The sequence below is a fragment of the Copadichromis virginalis genome, linkage group LG3 (genome assembly GCF_057382275.1).
Source record: "Copadichromis virginalis isolate Kocher_CV1m ecotype Utaka linkage group LG3, C_Virginalis_male_GT1.1, whole genome shotgun sequence".
Classification (NCBI taxonomy): domain Eukaryota; kingdom Metazoa; phylum Chordata; class Actinopteri; order Cichliformes; family Cichlidae; genus Copadichromis; species Copadichromis virginalis.
The window spans coordinates 1,307,106-1,329,653 of NC_140620.1; the positions used below are offsets into that span (position 1 = coordinate 1,307,106).

Here is a 22,548-nt window from a genome sequence, read left to right on the forward strand (position 1 = left end):
GTGACATTCAGCAGTCTAACTGACACACAATACAACACAATAACTACACAACACACTAACTACAGCCTCCAAACACGCTAAACGTCACTAATGTGTGACATATGAAAACTCGCTCTCTCTTTTGCTCGCTTTCCGTCACTACTAAAAATGCCGTTCTCCCTAAATAACCAAGCGTCACATGTTGCCATATCATTTTTTGATTGGCTGACATGGTAAACTCTAACACCAATAGGGAAGGAGTGTTTTTTATTTTTATTTTTTCACGCGCAAGCAGAGAGTGTTTGCTAGCGCTGTCTGTAGAAAACGCCGTTTTTACCGTTCTTCCTGCTGTAAACGCCACTGTTTTGTAAAGAAAAAAACATTATGTGTATTTTTTATCATAACTCTGGTTTTACGTGGTCCATCGACACAATTCAAGAACTGGTATATAGTCTGAAGTCCGTTACTTTCGACCAACAAAACAACCTGAAGAGTCGGTTGGGAGCTGAAAGAGCCGGCTCTTTTTAATGCGCCGAGCCGAAAGAGCCGTTTCTCCAACAAGAGAAAGAAATCCCCTCACTATCTTGTAGCTGTGTCGTCTTAAATTGGTCATGTGATTTTGACGTGTCGGCGCATACGTCGACCCCAGAGGGTTAAGATGGAAAATGATCCAGGACACCAGAAAGTGGTCGAGTCAAAATCTGGACTTAAATCCTACTGACATGATTCTGCATGACCAGAACGATTGCGCTGGAAAACCCTCTGGTGTGACTGGGCCAAAACTCAGCGTTTCAAACACACTTATGACTAAAGCTAGACTGCAGTTCTTCCTGCACAGAATGGCACAAACAGCCTTTTTGGGGTCCATTTCTTTTTCACACAAGGCCAGGAAGACGTGGGTCTATCTATAAATGAAATCATCTTTTAAAAGCTGAATACGGTTTTTACTTTTACTTGAACATGACGTCTCTTTTATTTTCTGTTGTTTTCGTAATTTGCCTTTTTAACAAAGCTTTAACCTGCCATATTTTATTTGGCTGAATCAAAATTGAGATGAAATGATGAGGTTTACCCAGGACTGATACAGAAGTGCGGGCAGATCCTTCTATCACATTCTCAGGCAGATGTATCTCTGCTTCCTCCGTCAGCGGGCTTCCTGTGTACAGACACAACAAACGTCCAATCAGGAAGTCACGACTACAACAGTTACTGTCCAAAGTCACCAGGTGGCCTGATCTTCAGCACATATCGTTACATTTTGTGAAAGTAAAAGATGAAAATTTGGCACATTTTATGTACACAGTGCACTCCACTGCTAACTTTGAGCATTTAGGTCATTTCTTTATTTAAACTTTGTAACTGATGGAAATCATACCGACCTTTTGGACAAAGAAGCCAGTTGTACGTCTTTGTCGTCTCAGTTCCCTCGGCCTGAAGAAAAGTATCTTTAAAATGAGTAACAATTTAAATTTTATGAGTAAAAATGTTTTTCTCGTCTCGTATTTATGACACTGACCTTCACTATGAGAGATTTGGTGACCACGTCGATGCGACCTCTGTCTGGTACGCTCACAACCTCATTATCGCATGACACATGGGACGCTACGGCCTCAGCAGACACAGTCACATTCACAGCCCCTAAAAGCAGCAGCACAGGTCACCTTCTTCGTCTCTCCATTAAAATAAAGGTTACCGAGGTTATTTTACAGATTTTGTAGAAACTAGAAGGAAATGTGTTGGGACAAAAGGAGGCGGTTAACTGTGATCACACTAGATCTAAATCTAGATTTAATGTTGGTTCTAAGTCGAAGGTAAGATCAATTACAATTGGAAATTTTACTGCATCAGGCATGAAAAACATGAGCTGAAAAAAAAACAGTCCAAAATGATGTCAGGGTTGCTGCTGAGTCCTGCTGGAGGCCAAAGTACTGCAAATCATAAGATCCATTTAAGATTAAGAAGAAATCATTTGCATGGCAATGCAACTGCAAACAGTCTGTTCTAATGATACTGTGCAAGGGAAGCATGCATAATGAATTGAAAGGAAGGTTTCAAAATGACTTGTAATTGGCTAAGACAGCTGCATTAAGTAAAGCATGAGGATGGAGGCAGCTGCTGCCCTCAGGCTGGAGGTATAGACGTTCTGCCCCACTCCCTACAACCCCCACGTGTGGAGGACCAAAACCTGATCCTCACCTAAGGCTGTTGGGATCATGGTCCACCTGAGGGTCTTGCGCTCGTTGGCACACAAACAGGATGTGTACAGATCACCAGAGAGAGGCGTGAGGGTGTAATCTGAGGACGGCCCAGGAGTGACAGTAACCTGTACGAGGAACACAGACATGGCTACATTTAAACCTGAGTTCAAATGTGAACACACCTACAGGTGAGCTTGTAGGTGTTGGTGAGCAGGGGCCCTTCAAGAACGGCCTGCATCCTGCATGGTTATATTGCCAAAGAAAAGATATTTTCTATTGTATTTTAATAACTATGATATAAATTTTGCTTAGAAAGTCATGTTTTCAGTATGGCTTTCCTTGGCTATGAACAGACATGTATCTAAACACTTTAATCATTCATTACCATGATGCAGCTGGTCAGGTAGTTAAAGACAGTCGCCCTCAGTTCAAAGTGCTCCCCCCGGATGATGGAGTAGGGCATGGTGAGTTCAAGGAAGAAAGGTTGGAAGACTTTCATTTCTTTACGAGGAGCCAAACCAAAACCCTGAGAGGACAAACAGAAAGCCTCCGTCTCCCAGGTGGTGATGGTGTCTGGGACAGTCAGGGACACGCCCCTTTTTCCATCGTCTCTGAAGCAGCAGATACACACAAACATATTCTGTAACATAATCAAACATGTTTTTATGTCTGTAAATTACTTGTATAACAGTGTAGTTACATCCTGCAGTGTGAATGACTTGTATATGTTGCATTGACAAAGTAAAAGAGCTCCACGGTGCTGATGACAGTGAAATAATGTATCCCACAAAACTTTAAATATGACAAAACATCAGCCTGAAGCATCAAAACATGCTCAAGAAAAAACTCACAATTATTCTATTTTCATCTTTTTCATGTGTGCAAAGACACAGCAGAAAGTTCACATGGGTTTCTAAATGTGATCGTATAAACTTTTTAAAATGGAATATGCACCAGATCTCTTCACAACAGATACTTACCCAACTTCCACCAGATCCCAGATCCACGTCTCAGGGAAGAAAGAGCGAGCTGTCTCTATTGGTGCAGCTTCACGAGGAAGCTGCCCAGCAGATCCCACAACAGGACTACTTAGTCGTATAGAACCATCTCTAAACCGGGGAAGCATACCTAAATAAAAAGAGAAAAATAATTACCAGTTTACTTTTTGGTGAATAAAAAGAAAATTTGTATCAAAAACACAACACAAACAAGTGAAAGATTTACTGTAGGAGACATGATGAGAGTCATCATGGTAGACTTTTCCTTTGAACTTGAGGCATGAAGGCAATCGAAAAAGCAAGTTTGTCGCCATCTTCAGTCCGACTTTCTACATATTTCAGCAGCACACAAAGATCAGCAAAAACTGGTGCAACAACAAAAACTATTGTATTTACGTTATGTTTGACGGACTCACAGGTATACATGTATGTTACCTGGAAAACTGCATAGGCGTCATTTTGCTCTTGACTGGGGTGCGGCAAAACATATCTTTTTGGTCTCACATTAAGGCATTCTGTAGCATCATGAACTTCATACGGGATACCTGAGGATTTCTTGAGTGGGAGCAAGTCAAATATCTGAAAAGAAAAGTGCAGATCAGCAAAACCTCCAAACATTTATTGCCTGCCTGGTCACATTTGATCCACATGTGTTTTTTAACTCTTACCTGTAGTACTGGTGTAAATACAAGTACAGATTAGGCTCAAATCAATTGCTACATTATCTAAGAAGAATTCTGAAAAAATAAATAAATAAAAATGATCAAGTCAGCAGTAAGTGTTCGCAGATGTGAGGTGTTATAGTTGAAGTATCTGTTTACCAAATGTTACAGAAGTTCTACAATTTTACTATAAACACCACATCGTTCTTAGTGACTTATATGGCTACAGTAAGTGTTCTCCATTTGAAGCTGTCTCTGTAGCTCCTTAAACTCACTAAGTCTCACTTTTTCCAGGTTTTGCTGTATGTTTAACATCAACAAATACTCGTGTATTTGAGCAGTTTTGGTGCAAAGTTAAATTCTTCTCAAGTAAAGCAGACAGTGATTGGCAGGTCATACACTTGTTTGCATGGTTGAATTATTTGCTAAAAAAAAAAAAGTCATGATCCTGGATTTATCTCCATGCTGAAATATTAATTTGCTCAAAAGGAATTAATTTTATAAGATTAAAATATTGCTGTCTGCAACCACATGAGCAACAAGCATGGTACTTACTTACTCGCTAGAAAGACTGTCATCACAGACACATGCATTTGTAACCTTGTATTTTTTATACCAGTTTGCTTTAAGACAAACTCAGCATTTGACTGTTTAAAACAGTTCAATGTACGACTGCCCAAAGAATACTTATCAGGACACAAGTACCGGAGCGAAGGCATGAGCTGCTGGTAACTCACGACACTACGGGCTCTGGAAATAAGGGATGTGTCCACCTCACTGGTGTTAATATCAGCAGTTACCTTATCTGCATCCAGAGTCTTCCCAGGCTCCTTGATGAGAACGCTCTTGTCGATGGCGCTCACACCACACAGAGAACGTGGCAGGGCCGTCACCTGCATGTTGGTCTCTTCACCTGGGACGGCTGAAGACGGTGAAAACTCCACTGACACCTGACACACACAAAACACCCGTAGAAGTTTAGTGACTGTGATGAGTCCCCACGCACTGCTGGCTAAATGAGCTGCTTCACTGTGGTGAGTGACAAATCATGAGTCCCATGTGATGGCTGTAGCCCACGTTGGACACTGTATGAACACTGTGTCAGTGTTAGATAGGTAGGACTTGCATCATCATTGAAAAAGTGCTTGTATAAATGGGAGTGAGCGGGTCATGAGGTCATATAAAGAAGCAATTTGAATCCTTAGGTAGAGTAGAAACAGCTGTGCAACAACCAGTCCATTTACTGATGCTAGAAATCCTCAGGTGATTTAGCCAACTGAATTTGACTTTGATTTGAACGACATGGCATGACTGCAGACACCAAACACACAGCACACCTCTAGAATTACACTCACCTTGTTGCTGAAGCATTTGTCAGTAGAGAAGTCAGCACTGTGGGCAATTACATCCTCACTTGGCAGGACGGCATAAGCCACAACCTGGAACTCTGGAGCCATCTCAGGAGACACTCTGACTTTAAAGGACACCTGGCCCTCATTCACTGAAACACAGGTCCAAACATGCATCCACAGATCAACAAAACAGACCAACGCCAATGCTTGGCTGTGGCATTTGTGGAAATATGGAAATTTTACCCGATCTATCTTGCACTTCAACCTGTGTTTGTCCTTGCATGGTGACAGCTCCTCTGGACAACACCTGGAAGACAGAAATCATTTAAAAACAAGAATGAACTAGCACTGATATCTGTGGACATCAGAGATGGGCAGTGACGTGTAATCTGATTACTTTTTTCAAGTAAAGTAAGGGATTACTATTGCAAAATCGGTAATTAGATTACCGTTACTTTCCCGTAGGAACGCTGCGTTACTGCGTTACTAAAACCGTGATTTTTTGCGAGAATGTCTCACGACAGTGGCGTAAGCGAGTGCGCCGTTCGTGACAACAGCTGTGTGCAGATCAACAGTGGATCACATATTGATTGAGAGAGTATGAGCGTGCAGCGTTTAAAGCGTGGAAGTACTGACCTTACTTTGAGTTTGATTCCGTAAAAAGTGACAAAAACATTAGTGTCCGCTGTGCGTGGGAAGAAAACTTCTTTTTACAGCGAAAAAACCCCTAAACTTCCAAACAAGCACCGAGTAGCTACGACGTAATGGGAAACTCACAGAGAAACTCGCGGATTCTTTAACTGACCGCCGCGGCACACCTGCACCAGGGTAAACCTCCGCCTACCCCGCTCCTGCTTTACAGGTGAAAATAGAGCAACAGGACCGCTGAGTCTTTGACTTTATTTATTTTCTGCTGTGTTTTACTTGCATCTATTTGAAAGACTGAGTGTAAACACAAAAAATATTTTATTTTATGTGCTGGAATGTGCAGAAAACAGGTTTAAATGTTGAACTAATTTCTTCCAGTCAGAGAATGTTGCATATAATTAAATTTTTGCTTGATGCATGAAGTTAAAAGATTAAAACTAATAAAACAAGTTTTAAAAAGAGACTTTTCCATTTGATTACATTTTGTATGATGGATTATGCAGAAAAAGTAGAATTGGGCTGAAAGATCTATCGCTTTATCACCTCTTCAGGTTGTAAATCGTGTTTTTAAAAAGTAACTAAGTAACTAAGTAATTAATTACTTTTTGGGGGAAGCAATCAGTAATTAGTTACTGATTACTTTTTTCAAGTAACTTGACCAACACTGGTGGATATACACTACCAGTTAAAAGTTTTGACACACCTTCTCATTCAGTGTTTTTTTAATTTTTATTTTAATACTTTCTACAATGTAGATGCATACTGAAGCAAAGAAAAGTATATAAATATCTCTAAATATGTTTTATGTTTTAGAGTCCTCAGAGCTGCCCTTTGCTTTACTGGCAGTGAATGGTAATGGTAAATGGACTGGTTCTTATATAGCGCTTTTCTACTCTTTCTGAGCACTCAAAGCCCTGTACACAACTTTGCTGCACAACAGTGCTGCAAACCCTCGCCTGACGTGTTTCACCTCACAGGTGAGCCTTATCAGTGTCAATTGGTGGAATCTCCTGCCTTCTTAATGGGGTTGGGACCATCAGTTGTTTTGTGCAGAAGTCAGGTTGGTACACGGCTGACAGAACAGCTGACACAACTGTTAGAATTCATATTTGAATGTGTCCCCAGGTGCAGTCACAAAAACCATCAAGTGCTACGATGAAACTGGCTCACATGCGGACCGCCCCAGGAAAGGAAGGCCAAGGGTCACCTCTGCTGAGGATAAATTCATCAGAGTCACCAGCCTTAGAAATCACAAGTTAACAGCAGCTCAGATTAGAGTCCAGATAAATGCCACACAGAGTTCCAGTAGCAGGTAGTGATGGTAAATTTGATTCTTTTTGCTGAATCGAGTTTTAGTGAGTCACTCACCAAAGTGAATCGGGTGTTTTGAGTCATTTGAGTCACTGAGTCAGTTGACCAGAGAGTGCAAAAAATTTACATTTTCACTCAAACTTAATTTGTTTCCATTTTTTAGTAAATCCTACAGGTAAGATAAGTGATTGAAAAAGAAAAACAACCATTTTTATAGAGCAAAAAAGAGCAAAAAAAAAAAAGATTTCTAAAGGTAACATTTATTTTATTTATTTTTATTTTATTTTATTAGTATTTTCCTCACGTGTTAAATATATATTTTCTCATCTAAATGTCCACTGAGCTGTGAGCCAGGGGGCGGTAATGCGCCTTAACATTGGTTGCCAACCAAGCAGAAGAAGAAGCTGTGAGCCAGGAGGGAGGGGGTGAGTGAGTGAGTGAGTGAGTGAGTGATTCATTTATGCTACGATTCAGCCAAGAAACACAAGAAACGGACATTAGACCAGTGGAAATCTGTGCTTTGGTCTCATTAGTCCAAAGTTGAGATCTTTGGCTCCACCTGACGTGTCTTTGTGCGACAGAGAAAAGGTGAATGGATGGTTTCTACATGCATGGTTCCCACTGTGAAGCATGGAGGAGGAGGTGTGATAGTGTGTATGTGTGTGTGTGGGGGGGGGGGGGGCTTTGCTGGTGACATTGTTGGGGATTTATTCAAAACTGAAGGCACACTGAACCAGCATGGCTACCACAGCATCCTGCAGCCACATGCCATTGCATCATCTATTTTCCAACAGCACAACGACCCCAAACACACCTCCAGGCTGTGTGAGTGCTGTTTGACCAAGAAGGAGAGTGATGGCCTAGCCTCCACAGTCACCTGACTTAAACTCAAAGGAGATGGTTTGGGATGAGATGGAGCGCAAAAAAGGCCAACAAAAATCAATAAAACTGTCACATCAAGGTGCTTTCTATTGTAAGGTAGACCCTACAATAAGATTAATAACAGATATGATTCAATGCAGAGAGGTCTGTTAACACATAGTGAGTGAGAAAGGTGACCCAGCGTTTTGTGTTTTATGATTATTTTCCTCTGTTCTAGTTATTCTGTGTCCTCCCCCCTTGTGTCCGGTTCGGGTTCTAGATTTCCTGTTTTGTTCTGAAGGTCTGTGTCTGTCTGTCATTGTGTTCAGCTTGTCTGCTCCGGTCCTCATGTGTGTTGGGTTCAGCTGTTCTTCCCTCCTGTGTGTGATTACCCGATTATCTTGTGTGTGTATATTTAGTGGGTGTCGGTCTGTGTTCGTTGTCGGCTCGTCTGTGTTTCTTGGCATCCTGTTCCTTAGTCTGCGTCTCTCTGCTCTGCTCTCCGTTTCATTAAGATTTCAGGTTTGCTCTTTAGTTTCTCCCAGTTTAGGTTTCCGTTAGTAATTTCTCACGCTTCATTGCCTGTTTCTGCCACTGCCACCTTGTAAATAAACGTCACTCGTATCATCAGTCACTGCTGCATTTTGGGTCCTCCTTTCATTCCACAACACGACTGGTGCCAGCCGTGACAGTACGAGCCGACCAAACATGGACCCAGCAGCAACCGCACCTTCCCAGGAGTTTCGGGAGGAATTGATTGACTCCATTTCGAGGTTGGTTATGTCATGGTCGGACGGTCCTTCCCGGGGCGACCTGCCTGTGTGTGTATGTGTGTGCTTCTCTCTCCTCCTCCACCCAGTGGCTGATACACCTGCACCTAATTTGCCACCCAGCTGTCACTGATCATCCTTCGTTGTGGACTGAGATATTTAACTGTGTGTCCGGATGGCAGCCGACGCTGGATTGTACTGGAAGCTCGGTAGTAAAGAGTGTTTGTTACTTGTAACATAGCCTTAGCCGGCTACCCTGTCTCACCTGTTGTTGTCACTCGTTTGTAGGAGGAAGTGATACGGAGCAGAAGGTTGGAGAGAAGGAGCCCGCTGGATTAAGCTCTCGGAGGAGAAACACACTCGGATAATCACTTGGGAGACTCACCTGCACACCACTGGGAATTTGGAGATGATCACCGTTGAATTTTTGTACTTCGCTTTGTGTTTTGAGACTGTTTTTGAGCACTGTAAATAAATGCACTGTTTGCTTCGCATCCAGAGCTCCGCGACTGAGTCCGTATTTCCCCATTACCCGTGACAGGTTAACCTGTGGCTTGAACGTGAGGGAGAGTAATTTCACCACGCTGTAGAAGCCAGGCTACAGCAGCTAATTTCTACTCACCCCTGGCTACTGGACTCTCTTCACCTGCTCGCACAGGACTTCATTCTAAAAGAACTGCACCTTCACCCTCCAGCCGCTACCGCTTCCCGACCCAGCCCGGTGGTGAATGTTTTGCACTGCCCGCCGGGGAATCTGCGGCCCGGCCCGCCGGATGTAGAATTACCCGGCCGGTCGGAGCTGTCTCCGAGAAGGAAGCGACATTCACACTGCCGACGCCCATTGCCACAGCCGGGCCCCGAGAGTTCTGTGTTGCCGGCTGTGGTGAGTAGAAAAGACACTCTTTCTGTTTCGCCAGACCTTGTGACTGTTTATACCGGGGCTGTGTTTTTTGAGTTAGCATCCAAGCCAGTAGCTCAGTTAGCTGCCCAGCCAGTAGCTCAGTTAGCAGCCCAGCCGTCACCTCCACCCCATTCAGCTTCACTACCCATAGCTCAGTTACAGTCACAGCCAGACTTACTACAAACTATGTTACAGCCCATAGCCCAGTCAGTAGCTCAGTTGGTAGAAGACTCATCAGCCTTATCATCAGCTCAGCCACCTATTCAGCCATCATCTTCACCTACTCCTCCTGTACAACAAGCTAAGTCAATCCAACCCGAAAAGAACAATTTTTCTTTTTTTTTTTTTAATTCATATTTTTATTAAGGTTTCAAAAGCAGGCATTCACAGTATGTACATCATGTAAGCATTCTTCATACTTAGGTTATCTGCCTTAAATACTGAAATAGTATTTTAATTTACATCCAAGTCATAAGGGAAGAATACTTACAACGATAAAAGTAATTGAAACCATCACATAATCCGAAAATCAAAAAACAAAAAACAAAACTAACAAACCTAAGAAAGAGAAAAAAAAACAAGAAAAAAAGAAAAAGAAAAAAAAAACACGGATGTGTTGGTATGGGGTGATCCTATAAATATATATACATACATCATAATTATTGGTTTGTAATAGTAAAATCTGGCCTATGAGGCGTGATATATTTAACCCAGTTTTCCCAATATGATGTAAATTTCTCCAGCTTGTGGTTAACAGAAGCTGTTATCTTTTCCATGTTATAAATTTCCATTGTGATTTCCATCCATGTACTTATGTTTGGGCTCTCTGGGGATAACCATTTTCTGGTGATATTCTTTTTACAGGCCACCAATAAAATATTTATTAAATGTTTATCATATTTAGGCCATTCCTGAGGTATATATCCAAAGAACATAGTCTTACTCTCGAGAGGTATTTCACGTTTAAAGATATCCTGTAAGGCATTATGTATTTCTCTCCAATAATCCCTCAAGATTGAGCAGTCCCAGAAAATATGGTAATGATTTACACTTTGATTTCCACAGTTCCTCCAACAAGCAGGGGGGTTATCATCATAATGAGACTTCTGAGAAGGTGTTATAAAGTATCTAATTAGGCACTTCCAGCCAAATTCCCTCCACTTTTGTGAGCTAGTACACATCCACTGATATCTCCATATTGCCGTCCATTCTTCCTCTAATATTTTTATCCCTCCTTCCTTCTCCCATTTTGTTCTAATATATGAAGTCGAATGTGGTTTCAAATCCATTAGACCCTTATAGAGACATGATACAATTCTATCAATAGTTTCTGAGTTATAGCTTTTTATAAACAGTTCCATCAAGCGTGTGTTTATCATTGTTACGTTTCTCATCTTCGTGTCGGCATAGTGCCTTAACTGCAGATATCGATAGAAGTCTTCTTTTTCTAATGAAAATGTTTTTCTAAGCATGTCAAAGCTGAACAATTTTCCATCCTTCATTATACTGCACAGGGCTGTTATGCCCTTACCTGTCCAGTCCTTGAATCTAGAATCCAGTTCATTAGGTTTGAACTCTGAGTCGTAAGCACACCATTTAAGAACTGTAATATTGGTCTCGAGTTTATATTCCTTTATAATAGTTCTCCATGTTTTAAGGGTCCTTTTCACCCACATGTTATCAGTATTTTTTATATAGGTTTGTAAGTTATTGTCAGCTAGAGTTGCCTGAATAGGTATAGACAGCATTTGTTCCTCAATGGTTTTCCATTGGGCAGTGTATGATTGGTTACACCAGCATATTATTGCTCTCATCTGCGCTGCAAAATAATAATATCTGAGGTCAGGGAGGCCCCATCCTCCCTTTTGCTTAGCCAGCTGTAGTGTTTTAAGGCGAACCCTTGGTCTTTTACCTTGCCATATATATCTAGATAACATTTTATCCCACTCATTAAATTGACTTTGGTTAATCTCTATTGGTAGGGTTTGAAATAGATACAAAAATCTTGGCAATACATTCATTTTAATAGAATCAATTCTTGAATTAAAACTAAAGAAAGGAATTAAATTCCATCTTACTATATCTTCCTTTATTTTTTTGTATAAGGGTAGGTAGTTCTGTTCGAATAGTTTTGTAAGATCTTTCGGTAAATTTATGCCTAAATATTTAAAACACTCCGTTTGCCAAAGAACAATTTTTCATCTGTTCATTTTAAGCAGAGAGACAAACCACACAATATTGTAATCAGTCCTCAAAAGCTGGCCAGTTCAGAGACTGTGACGCACCCCAGGGCCTCCCCAGAGGCTGGGTTTCAGCCCCCAGCCGACTCTGGACCCCTGGAGGTTAAGAAGCCAGCTGAGGACTGCACCCGGCTGTGGCTGCCTGAGCTGAGTCAATGCTCTGTGCAGCTGCAGTCTGCTTTGTGTTTGCCAGAGGCCACCGTGCCTGCTGGTCCTGTTCTGTTACTGCCAGAGGCCCGTGCGCCTGCTGGTTCTGTCCTGCGTCTGCCAGAGGTCCCCGCACCTGCTGGTTCTGTCCTGTGTGTGCCAGGGGCTCCAGTGCCCACTGGTTCTGAGACGGTTTTCGCTGGGGGGGCCCAAGGAGCCCGTCCAGCTTCCGGCCTCGTCAGCTGGAGGGCCCGAGGAGCCCGTCCAGCTTCCTGCCTCGTCAGCTGGGGGGCCCGAGGAGCCCGTCCAGCTTCCTGCCTCGTCAGCTGGAGTGCCCGAGGAGCCCGTCCAGCCCCAAGACTCGTCAGCTTGAGGGCCCGAGGAGCCCGTCCAGCCCCAAGACTCGTCAGCTTGAGGGCCCGAGGAGCCCGTCCAGCCCCAAGACTCGTCAGCTGGAGGTTCAGGAGAACCTAGCCAGCTTCCTGCCTCGTCGGCTGGAGGGCCCGAGGAGCCCGTCCAGCTTCCTGCCTCGTCGGCTGGAGGGCCTGAGGAGCCCGTCCAGCCCCAAGACTCGTCAGCTGGAGGGCCCGAGGAGCCCGTCCAGCCCCAAGTCTCGTCAGCTGGAGGGCCCGAGGAGCCCGTCCAGCCCCAAGACTCGTCAGCTTGAGGGCCCGAGGAGCCCGTCCAGCCCCAAGACTCGTCAGCTGGAGGTTCAGGAGAACCTAGCCAGCTTCCTGCCTCGTCGGCTGGAGGGCCCGAGGAGCCCGTCCAGCTTCCTGCCTCGTCAGCTGGAGGGCCCGAGGAGCCCGTCCACCCCCAAGTCTCGTCAGCTCGAGGTTCAGGAGAACCTAGCCAGTTTCCTGCCTCGTCAGCTGGAGGGCCCGAGGAGCCCGTCCAGCCGCAGCCTCATCATCCTCGCCGGCTGCAGCCTCATCATCCTCGCCTGGTCCAGCTTCATCTTCACCCACGCCGTTGCCTGGTCCAGCTTCAGCATCCTCAGCGTTGCCTGGTCCATTCTCTGCTTCACCCACGCCGTCGCCTGGTCCAGCTTCAGCATCCTCAGTGTCGCCTGGTCCAGCCTCCGTCTCACCTGGTGCTGCGGGGGCCACGCAGCCTTTGGGTCCCAAACTGCCGCCTCGACATTGGCGATCATCTGCCAGGCCGCTTGTTGGGCGTCATCGCCACTATGGACGACCTCCCGAACGCCACCACTACCTTCCGCGCGGCCGGCCTCCGGACTTGTGTCACCGCCACCGTTGCCGTCCGCACGGTCGGCTGCCTGAACTGTTTCCCCATTGCCGTCCGCACGGTCGGCCGCCTGAACTGTTTCCCCGTCGCCACCACTGCGTTCCACATGGTCGGCCCCCGGAGATGAACTGTTCTAGGCTCCTGAGTGGTCAGCCTCCGGGATGGCCTCCTGAACTATGTTTTGGGACCCTGTTCAGGGACTCCAGTGTGTGTTGTGTTTTGGACAATTCTTTTGGATCACTGGAGCTTGTTTTTTGTTTGGTTTTGGTCCCTCCGTCCTGGACCCCCCGCCGCCCGCCCTGGGTTGGTCGTCTGTTTTTGTTTTGGGCTGTCTGGAGCCAGCCCTTGGAGGGGGGGTACTGTCATGGTGCTGGGTCGTTGACCCAGCGTTTTGTGTTTTATGATTATTTTCCTCTGTTCTAGTTATTCTGTGTCCTCCCCCCTTGTGTCCGGTTCGGGTTCTAGATTTCCTGTTTTGTTCTGAAGGTCTGTGTCTGTCTGTCATTGTGTTCAGCTTGTGTCCTCCAGTCCTCATGTGTATTGGGTTCAGCTGTTCTTCCCTCCTGTGTGTGATTACCCGATTACCTTGTGTGTGTATATTTAGTGGGTGTCGGTCTGTGTTCGTTGTCGGCTCGTCTGTGTTTCTTGGTATCCTGTTCCTTAGTCTGCGTCTCTCTGCTCTGCTCTCCGTTTCGTTAAGATTTCAGGTTTGCTCTTTAGTTTCTCCCAGTTTAGGTTTCCGTTAGTAATTTCTCACGCTTCGTTGCCTGTTTCTGCCACTGCCACCTTGTAAATAAACGTCACTCGAATCATCAGTCACTGCCGCATTTTGGGTCCTCCTTTCATTCCACAACACGACTGCTGCCAGCCGTGACAAAGCTGACAGAAAATAATGAGGGACAAAACAGAGGAACCAGACATGAAGTCTGTGATTCACGAGACAGACGCCCTCCCTAGTTTTCCTTTTTGCTAAAGCATATAGTTTGGGCTGGATCAGGTATTTAGGCTGAAACAGATCGAAGCTGCTGGATTCTCATGATGGACTGAAAGTTTCTTCTTCAGTCATGATGGGCATTACAACAGTACTTTTTTAGCAAACACACAAAAAGTCTGGTCATGGTAAACTTTGTAGTTATGCCATAAAGTGACAAGCTGAGAGATAACTCACCAGATAAATGACATCCACAGACCCCGGAGACTCTCCCACTATAGTGTAGTTTACTGATACGTCTTCTTCTGCGTCACAGGACACTGGTTTATCCTTCTTCTGTACCTCTAGAGAGCTGATTGTTTTAATATCAGGAGAAGACGGCTGGGACATGGATAATGTGTGAAATCCCCTGTCATAGTATGCAGTTTTGTATCCTGGGTAGCCCACTGTTGGTGTCAGGCTTGCCTAGTTGGGGATAGGAAACAAAAATTTAAAAACTTGATCTACAAATAACATTGGTCAACGAGGCTTTATAAGCAGGGCAAAGGTGGAGGAAGATGAGTCATAAACTGTTTCAGGATTGCAGCTTCCTACTGTGGGAGGTATTTGGACATTTGCAGCCTATCACAAACCAATTGTGGCTTCATGCTGCTGTCATGGCTGCATTAAATTACACATTGTTTCCGTGTGTCAGCTCACATGGAGTTGGATATCCTGGTCAAAGTTATCAGTGCTGAAAGAAAATGAGGCCACACCGTTGCTGTCAGTTGTCAGATTTTGTAGTGAGCATGCTTGCCACATTCGTCCCGTGAACAGGTAGACCGGTGCGTCACAAACTGGTGTATTATTGTGGTACACTGCTCTGACCTGTTGAAGAACACAATGCTCTATCAATGGAAAATACAAACAATTTAAATGTGCTTTGCTACGACAAACTGAGCTGAAAACAACATGTTAGGCTTACTTTTCCTTCCACATTAGATCCCCGTTCCCAAACCTTGGGCACGTTAATGAAAGACACTTTTCCAAGGACGTAAGAAATCGTGACTCTCTTCTCTTGAGGGAGTGAAACACCTGAATGTAAAAACGTTCATGTTACAATCCTGTGAATGCCTTTTTGGTTAAATACACATCGATGTGTCATTTTAAAGGAATAACACAACTTGCCTGTTCCCTCTTCTTCCACTTTGGCCCTGATATCCAGAACATCTTGAAGCACCTTTTGGTCCATTTTAGTAAAAATTGACATGTTGAAGGAAAAAGTTGCACAGCCAGTCTTGTCTGCCTGGAAAGAGCAATAAAGAAAGAAAATCACTAATACAAGAATAAACCAAAATTAGAATCAAATCTCATTCACAATCGAATCTATAAAATATATTAAATGTTCAAACTAGAGAGGAGTCATGAAAGACTTGAGCTCATTTAGAATTTGATGAAAGCAATATGGTTTAAAAATGCAGGGTGGGGGGACAAAAGTCTGGAGGGGTCAGTTGTACTAAACATAAACAGCTGAAGGAACATTTTGCAACTGATTATGTTACCTGGCAACAGATCATTCAGATTAATGTGTATAAAAAGATCATCATAGAGAGACAGAGTTTCTCACAAATACAGATGGGCGGAGGTTTACAAATCTGCAACAGACTGTGTCTACAAATTGTAGAACAATGACAGAATAATTTCATTAATGTAAAATTATCAAGACGGGGAATATCTCATCATCTGCAGCGCACAATGTCATCAAAACATGCAAAGGTTAAGGCTGAAATCCACTATCAGATGCAGTCTCCAGGTCCTTGGGCAGCAATGCATGAAAAACTGTTGTTATTCTGCCACTCAGATCACTGCATGGCCTCAGGAACACTTCCACAAATCAATATCTGCGCACAAAGTTCACCGTGCCACCCACAAATGCAGGTTATGTGGGTGACTAAGGACATCAAAGCCCTCCTCAACAACAAGAAGAGGGCTTTCAGAGGGGGCAACAAAGAGGAGGTGAGGAAGATCCAGGTGTTACTAAAGGACAAGATCAGAGAGGCTAAGGACAATTACAGGAGGAAGCTGGAGTGGAAACTCCAGCAGAACAGCATGAGAGAGGTGTGGAGGGGCATGAAGACCATCACTGGATTCAGGCCAACCAACAGCAGGGGAGCTGAGGGAGGTGAGAATAGAGCCGACGAGTTGAATCTGTTTTTCAATAGATTCGACACCACAGTGTCTGCTCCCACCCCCACAACCTCACCTGCAGTCAGCCTGGAATCCAGAACCACACCACTGTGCCAGCCTCTCTCTTCACATGTTGCCTCCTGTGAGATTCCTGACACCCCTCCCCCACCCATCACCTTCACTCAATACCAGGTTGAGATGCAAATGAGGAGACTTCACTCAGGCAAGTCTGCTGGACCAGACGGAGTGAGTCCCCTCGTCCTCAAGACCTGTGCCCCCCAGCTGTGTGGAGTCTTTCATAAATTGTTTATGCTGAGTCTGAGTCTGCAGAGGGTCCCGGTGATGTGGAAGACATCATGCCTCGTCCCTGTACCAAAGACGCCACGTCCCAGTGGCCTCCAGGATTACAGGCCCGTGGCATTGACCTCCCACATCATGAAGACCCTGGAAAGGCTCATCCTGGACCAGCTGCGACCCATAGTAAGACCACATCTGGATCCCCTTCAGTTCGCTTATCAGCCTCGTCTCGGAACAGAGGACGCCATCATCTACCTGCTCAATCGTGTCTACACCCATCTGGACCAGCCGGCGAGCACTGTGAGGGTCATGTTTTTTGACTTTTCCAGTGCTTTCAACACCATCAGGCCGACCCTCCTGGGTGATAAGTTAGCAGCGATGCAGGTGGATGCTTCTCTGGTGTCCTGGATTGTTGATTACCTGACAGGAAGACCACAATATGTACGTCTCCCACAGTGTGTGTCTGACAAGGTGATCAGCAACACAGGGGCACCACAGGGGACTGTCCTCTCCCCCTTCCTCTTCACCCTCTACACCACAGACTTCAGCCACTGCACAGAGACCTGCCATCTTCAGAAGTTTTCTGATGACTCTGCGGTGGTTGGATGCATCAGCAGGGATGATGAGACAGAGTACCGGGCTGTGGTCGACTCCTTTGTCACGTGGTGTGAGCAGAATCATCTGCAGCTCAACGTGGCAAAGACCAAGGAACTGATCGTGGACTTCAGGAAGACCAGGAAACACTTGACCCCTGTTTCAATCCAGGGGGTTAGTGTGGACATTGTGGAGGACTATAAATACCTTGGAGTACACATTGACAATAAACTGGACTGGGCTAAAAACACCACAGCACTTTACAGGAAGGGCCAGAGTCGTCTCTATTTTTTGAGGCGACTGAGGTCCTTCAACATCTGCCAGAAAATGCTGAGGATTTTCTATGAGTCTGTGGTGGCCAGTGCGATCCTCTATGCTGTTGCATGCTGGGGGAGCAGGCTGAGGGTCGCAGATGCCAACAGACTTAATAAACTAATCCGTAAGGCCAGCAATGTTGTGGGGATGGAGCTGGACTCCCTCAAGGTGGTGTCGGAGAGGCGGATGCTGTCCAAGATAAAGACAATGTTGGATAACACCTCCCACCCACTCCATGACATGTTGGTCAGTCACAGGAGCTCGTTCAGTGAGAGACTGAGATTACCCATGATGCACCACTGAACGACACAGGAAATCATTCCTGCCTGTGGCTCCCTGTACAACGCATCCACTTAACACACTGTTTGCTGCTACAGCTACACATGTTTCTTTTCCAACTATTTATTTATGAGTGACTTATGTATGTATGTATGTATATATATGTATATATTGTACTATTCTTAGTTAGTGTATTGTCTGTCTTGTCTTAATGTTGGTTTAAAATGGAGCACTGTAACAAAAAATAATTTCCCCCAGGGATCAATAAAGTATTCTGATTCTGATTCTGATTAAAGCTCCATTGCGCAAAGAAGTCAAATGTGAATGTGAACTGGAAACGCTGCATTCTTTTCTGGGCAAAAGCTCATTTAAAACGACAAACACTTCTCTGTGCTCAGATGATTCGAAATCTGAAATTCTTTTTGGAAAACACAGACGCCGTATCCTCCACAACATCCCAAACATCCTGTCGAGCTGGGCCTGTATAGCAGTATGATGGCATCACCTCACAAAACCACTGTATCGTTTAAATTTCCCAGCAGCATCTCATTTACATCCTCAAAATCTCAGTACTACCATATATATGTTATACAGTACTGTGAAAAAAATCTTCACCTACTACCTTTTTGTGTGTTTGTTTGTTGGCCTCCAACTAAACAAACCTTCTTGGGAATTTTTAAATGGTAAATGGCCTGTATTTGTATAGCGCTTTACTAGTCCCTAAGGACCCCAAAGTGCTTTACACAACCAGTCATCCACCCATTCACACACTGGTGATGGCAGCTACTTTGTAGCCACAGCCACCCTGGGGCGCACTGACAGAGGCGGGGCTGATAGACACTGGTGCCACCGGGCCCTCTGACCACCACGAGTAGGCAACGGGTGAAGTGTCTTGCCCAAGGACAAAACCGAGACTGACCAAGCCGGGGCTCGAACCGGCAACCTTCCCATTACAAGGCGAACTCCCAACTCTTGAGCCACGATCGCCCATTTTAAAATGGGCTTGAGCAGTTTGTGTTGAGACTTTGGCAGCTTTTACATTCATTTCCAGTTCAGTCCCCATACCTGATCATTCTTAGAGAACTTTTCTTTTTTTCATTCCTTTATTTCGATCAGGCACTTTATGTTGACCTATGAACCATCCAAGCACAACAAGGACACCTGCCTCAGGGGATTATTGTTTCTACACATAACAGACAACTTAGCAAACAACCAGTTTGAACTTTTATCCCATTGTCGATCCATCTTTTACTCCCATTTCCTTCTTTGAATCTGTGTTTGCATGTTTCAGTAAACCACTGTAGCTATTTCCCCCACTTTTCAGTTATTTATTTGTAACAAATGTTTGGAATCAAACATTTCATGTGGAATTCCAATAAAATTGATTCATGTTTGTGGCTGTAATGTGACAAAATGTGGAAAAGCTCAAGGGGGCCGAATACTTTTGAAAGCCACTGTTTTGAGACTCGACTGTACACTGTGTTCGTGTTTTCCTCTGAAACAATAAGCTCCGTTGCAGCAGCCTTTCAATGCCTCTCTCTGTCTCTCACTAGCAAACTTGACCCAGACAACAAAGTAATGCTAGTTTTTGGCTACGTGCCCAACATGAACCCAACGTATTAGCCAGAGGTCCCTTTACTACGGTTCGGAGTCACGGACCTGTTTTATATACGCGCGGAATAGTTTTCTATACGAGATCGCTGCAAAAAGTGCAGCTTTACCTAATGTCCACCTACTGTTACTCATTTATATTAAGATTTAAACATCTAGTTGGTGTTGGTGTGGAGAGTAGCCTTCAGTAATAGTAATAAATCACACAGAAATAGTAGTGGAATACAGTTTAACCTTCCCAACACTGAGCAGTAACTCAGTAAATCAGTCTAAATTGTTCAAACTTTTAACAGGAGCTGAATCTTTGGATATGTGTATATTTGTTCAGTTTGTTTAGGTGTCACAGTCTGATCAGAGGATTTTTGAAGTTCTTAGATTTCTCACAGAAGTTGTATTCTTTTGTGTGACAGACATGATGAGACACACCACTTGCCTTAGCCCTACCAGTAAAGCTAATCATCTAGCAGATATTAGAAACACCAACACAACCTATGCAGCCTTTTAGGCACAACAATAACCACTTCACTCCTTTGGAGCTGACACGTCCGTCCAAGAAAGATGAGATATCACTAAAAATTCAAATTCGTGGATGAAAGTATGAGATGATGAAATGTAGGGGAAAACAGTGAAGAGGACACACGGCGCCAGTTCAGCTGGGTACAGCAGGCAACCCGTTTGCTGTAATGCTAATGCAGGGGCCTGAATGTACCCAAAGTATCAGGGAAAAAAGAGAAATGAAGCCATAACTGTACCTGCTTTGTCTCTGTGTGGCAGGGCGCACTTATCTGCAATAGGGCCAAAAGATCGTACGTCGATATACCAAAGCTATACACATTAGTAGGTCTGCACACATTGACTGTAACACGTCCTGGTACAGGCTGTCCATACGTGTACCTGTATAAAGAAAAATAAGTAAACATTATGAGTCATTTGCTCTCCAAACTCCAGATTTTACAACACATAATTTGTCCTGAAAGAACTTTTCCTTACTTTGCACACACTTTAGCTTCAATGTCTTCCTGCCCAATACTCACTTCTTCAGATATATTTACTGTCACATCAAATTTGGGTAAAACTGGGGGAAATATGAATGTCAGCATTTGCACTCCATTACAACAAAGAATTTAAGAATAAATAAGACTGACTTACCATATTTCTCCACTTTGAAGTTGTGAGATATTTTCCTCTCACCCACTGACACAATGATCTGGTACGGTCCCTCACGGGCCTCAGCGTCCAAGGAGTAAGAAAGCTGCAGTATTCTGCTATTGGATGTTTCATTTAGCCACTGTCCAATCCTGTTACTGTGAGGATCCTGTTAAATCAAGTGACAGTGACAGCTACTACACAGGTGTAAGTACAGTACCAACTAGATTCTTTATTTTCCTTTTCAACAACATTAGAGCTAAAACGGGACAATATAAATTTAGGGGGACATAAAGATGTCCTGTCTTCATCTGTAGCCAGCTTTGTCCTCTTCTAGATGTGAAGCACTTGTTTATAGATGTTTAAAAGTTAAGTGATATAAAGAAACCTAAGCTGTAATGACAGGGAAGCTGTGGCTGTGTTTGTGCAGTAATTAAATCAAAATTATTAATTTGATTTAATCACTGTCATTTTATTTTCACATGTGGGGCATCAAGTGACAGAACAGACCCCTGCACGGTGTGTATTACATACATGCAACCCACTTTGTCCAGTTTTTAAAGCTTGCACTGTCAGTAACTTGGAGTAATACTGCGGAAGCAGTGTGTATGCAAGCAGTGAGCAGGGAACCTTCAAGTCTGTCTGACTGCATGTGTTCAGTGTTGTGTTGATGCATTTGCAAGAGAAGGAAAAGCCTTTTCTAGAGGCGCCCTCTTACCTGAAGTTCAATGACATCATACTGAAAGAAAAAGGAAGAAAGACAGGTGGAGTTAAGAAACTGTTGTGTAAATCACTGCATCCAAATTGCAAACAGCATTATTAATAATACTATTCAAAAACTCACCAGCTGATTGGCAGGTCGCATTTTATTATCCATCGCAACGACTCTGAAATTCACTTTGAGAAAAATTGAGAGGTTACCTCTGTTTCTCTCTTTATACTTTAAAACAAAGTCACTGCAACTTATCAAACATGGATGTGATTGGTTACCCTACACAGCAAGCCAAGATGGAACACCTCACCCAGGAGGCGCCCAGGAGGCATCCTTGTCAGATGCCCGAACCACCTCAGCTGGCTCCTTTCGATGTGGAGGAGCAGTGGCTCTACTCTGAGCCCCTCCCGGATGGCCGAACTTCTCACCCTATCTCTAATGGGAGAGGCCAGCCACCCTTCGGAGGAAGCTCATTTCCGCCGCTTGTATCCGCGATCTCTTTCTTTCGGTCACTACTAGGGATGGGTACCGGTGTCCGGTGCCATGATGGCACCGGTTCTGACATAAACGGTAGTAACCAGACCGAAAAGCAGCGCACATTTCGGTGCTTTATTTCGGTGCTTTTTTTTCCTGAGCTGTGATACACTTTAGATTCTAGCCAATCATTTTACGTTTCCGAGGATAGTAGGCGGGTCCAGGTACGTACGTTCTTTTAGAGCAGAGCTACAGATTAAAAATGCCCAAGTCGAAGCGGTCAAAGTCTGGCTGTACTTCACAGCAAAAGATGCAAACTCAGCAGCAACAAGTGCTTTAAGCTGATACTGTGATACTGTCAAAGGAGGTAACACCTCAAATTCGATGAAACACCTGGCGACGCATAGCGTTTTTTTTAAAAGCCCAGAAACGCGCCGTATTTGATAGCTTGCTGCGAGACCTCACACCGAGCACATCTACTGCGGGTGTGGTGCCTGTTATCGACCCGGAGTTAGCAACATCCCCCAAAAACACTAAGAGGAGAGTCCTGGCCCCTAGCCCTGCCAGTGTAGCAGAAATGATGATGATGATGATGGCAGCAGCAGCCGTTCTTCTCTGCGTGAGTAGCTTAATGTTGTTCGTGTGTAATTTACATTGAGTAGGCTAACCACGTTATTACATTAATGCAGGTAAGGTGAACTAGCAAAC

The 22,548-nt window shown here is 44.3% G+C and overlaps 1 protein-coding gene across 1 annotated transcript in view; it reads right to left on the reverse strand.

The window, feature by feature from the left end:
* Positions 1-22,548, reverse strand: part of LOC146712216 (alpha-2-macroglobulin-like) — a 41,095-nt gene that overhangs the window by 15,135 nt on the left and 3,412 nt on the right. Inside the window, exons 4-23 of the mRNA XM_085451890.1 lie at positions 21,499-21,551; positions 21,373-21,393; positions 20,658-20,823; positions 20,499-20,583; positions 20,261-20,402; positions 15,414-15,531; positions 15,211-15,320; positions 14,946-15,113; positions 14,484-14,711; positions 5,433-5,496; positions 5,193-5,338; positions 4,638-4,787; positions 3,611-3,754; positions 3,402-3,504; positions 3,158-3,305; positions 2,563-2,788; positions 2,176-2,302; positions 1,496-1,617; positions 1,359-1,410; positions 1,052-1,135 (exon numbers count right to left, since the gene is read on the reverse strand). Of these exons, the coding sequence (XP_085308016.1) occupies positions 1,052-1,135; positions 1,359-1,410; positions 1,496-1,617; positions 2,176-2,302; positions 2,563-2,788; positions 3,158-3,305; positions 3,402-3,504; positions 3,611-3,754; positions 4,638-4,787; positions 5,193-5,338; positions 5,433-5,496; positions 14,484-14,711; positions 14,946-15,113; positions 15,211-15,320; positions 15,414-15,531; positions 20,261-20,402; positions 20,499-20,583; positions 20,658-20,823; positions 21,373-21,393; positions 21,499-21,551 (2,457 nt within the window). The remainder of the gene's footprint in view (positions 1-1,051; positions 1,136-1,358; positions 1,411-1,495; positions 1,618-2,175; positions 2,303-2,562; positions 2,789-3,157; positions 3,306-3,401; positions 3,505-3,610; positions 3,755-4,637; positions 4,788-5,192; positions 5,339-5,432; positions 5,497-14,483; positions 14,712-14,945; positions 15,114-15,210; positions 15,321-15,413; positions 15,532-20,260; positions 20,403-20,498; positions 20,584-20,657; positions 20,824-21,372; positions 21,394-21,498; positions 21,552-22,548) is intronic.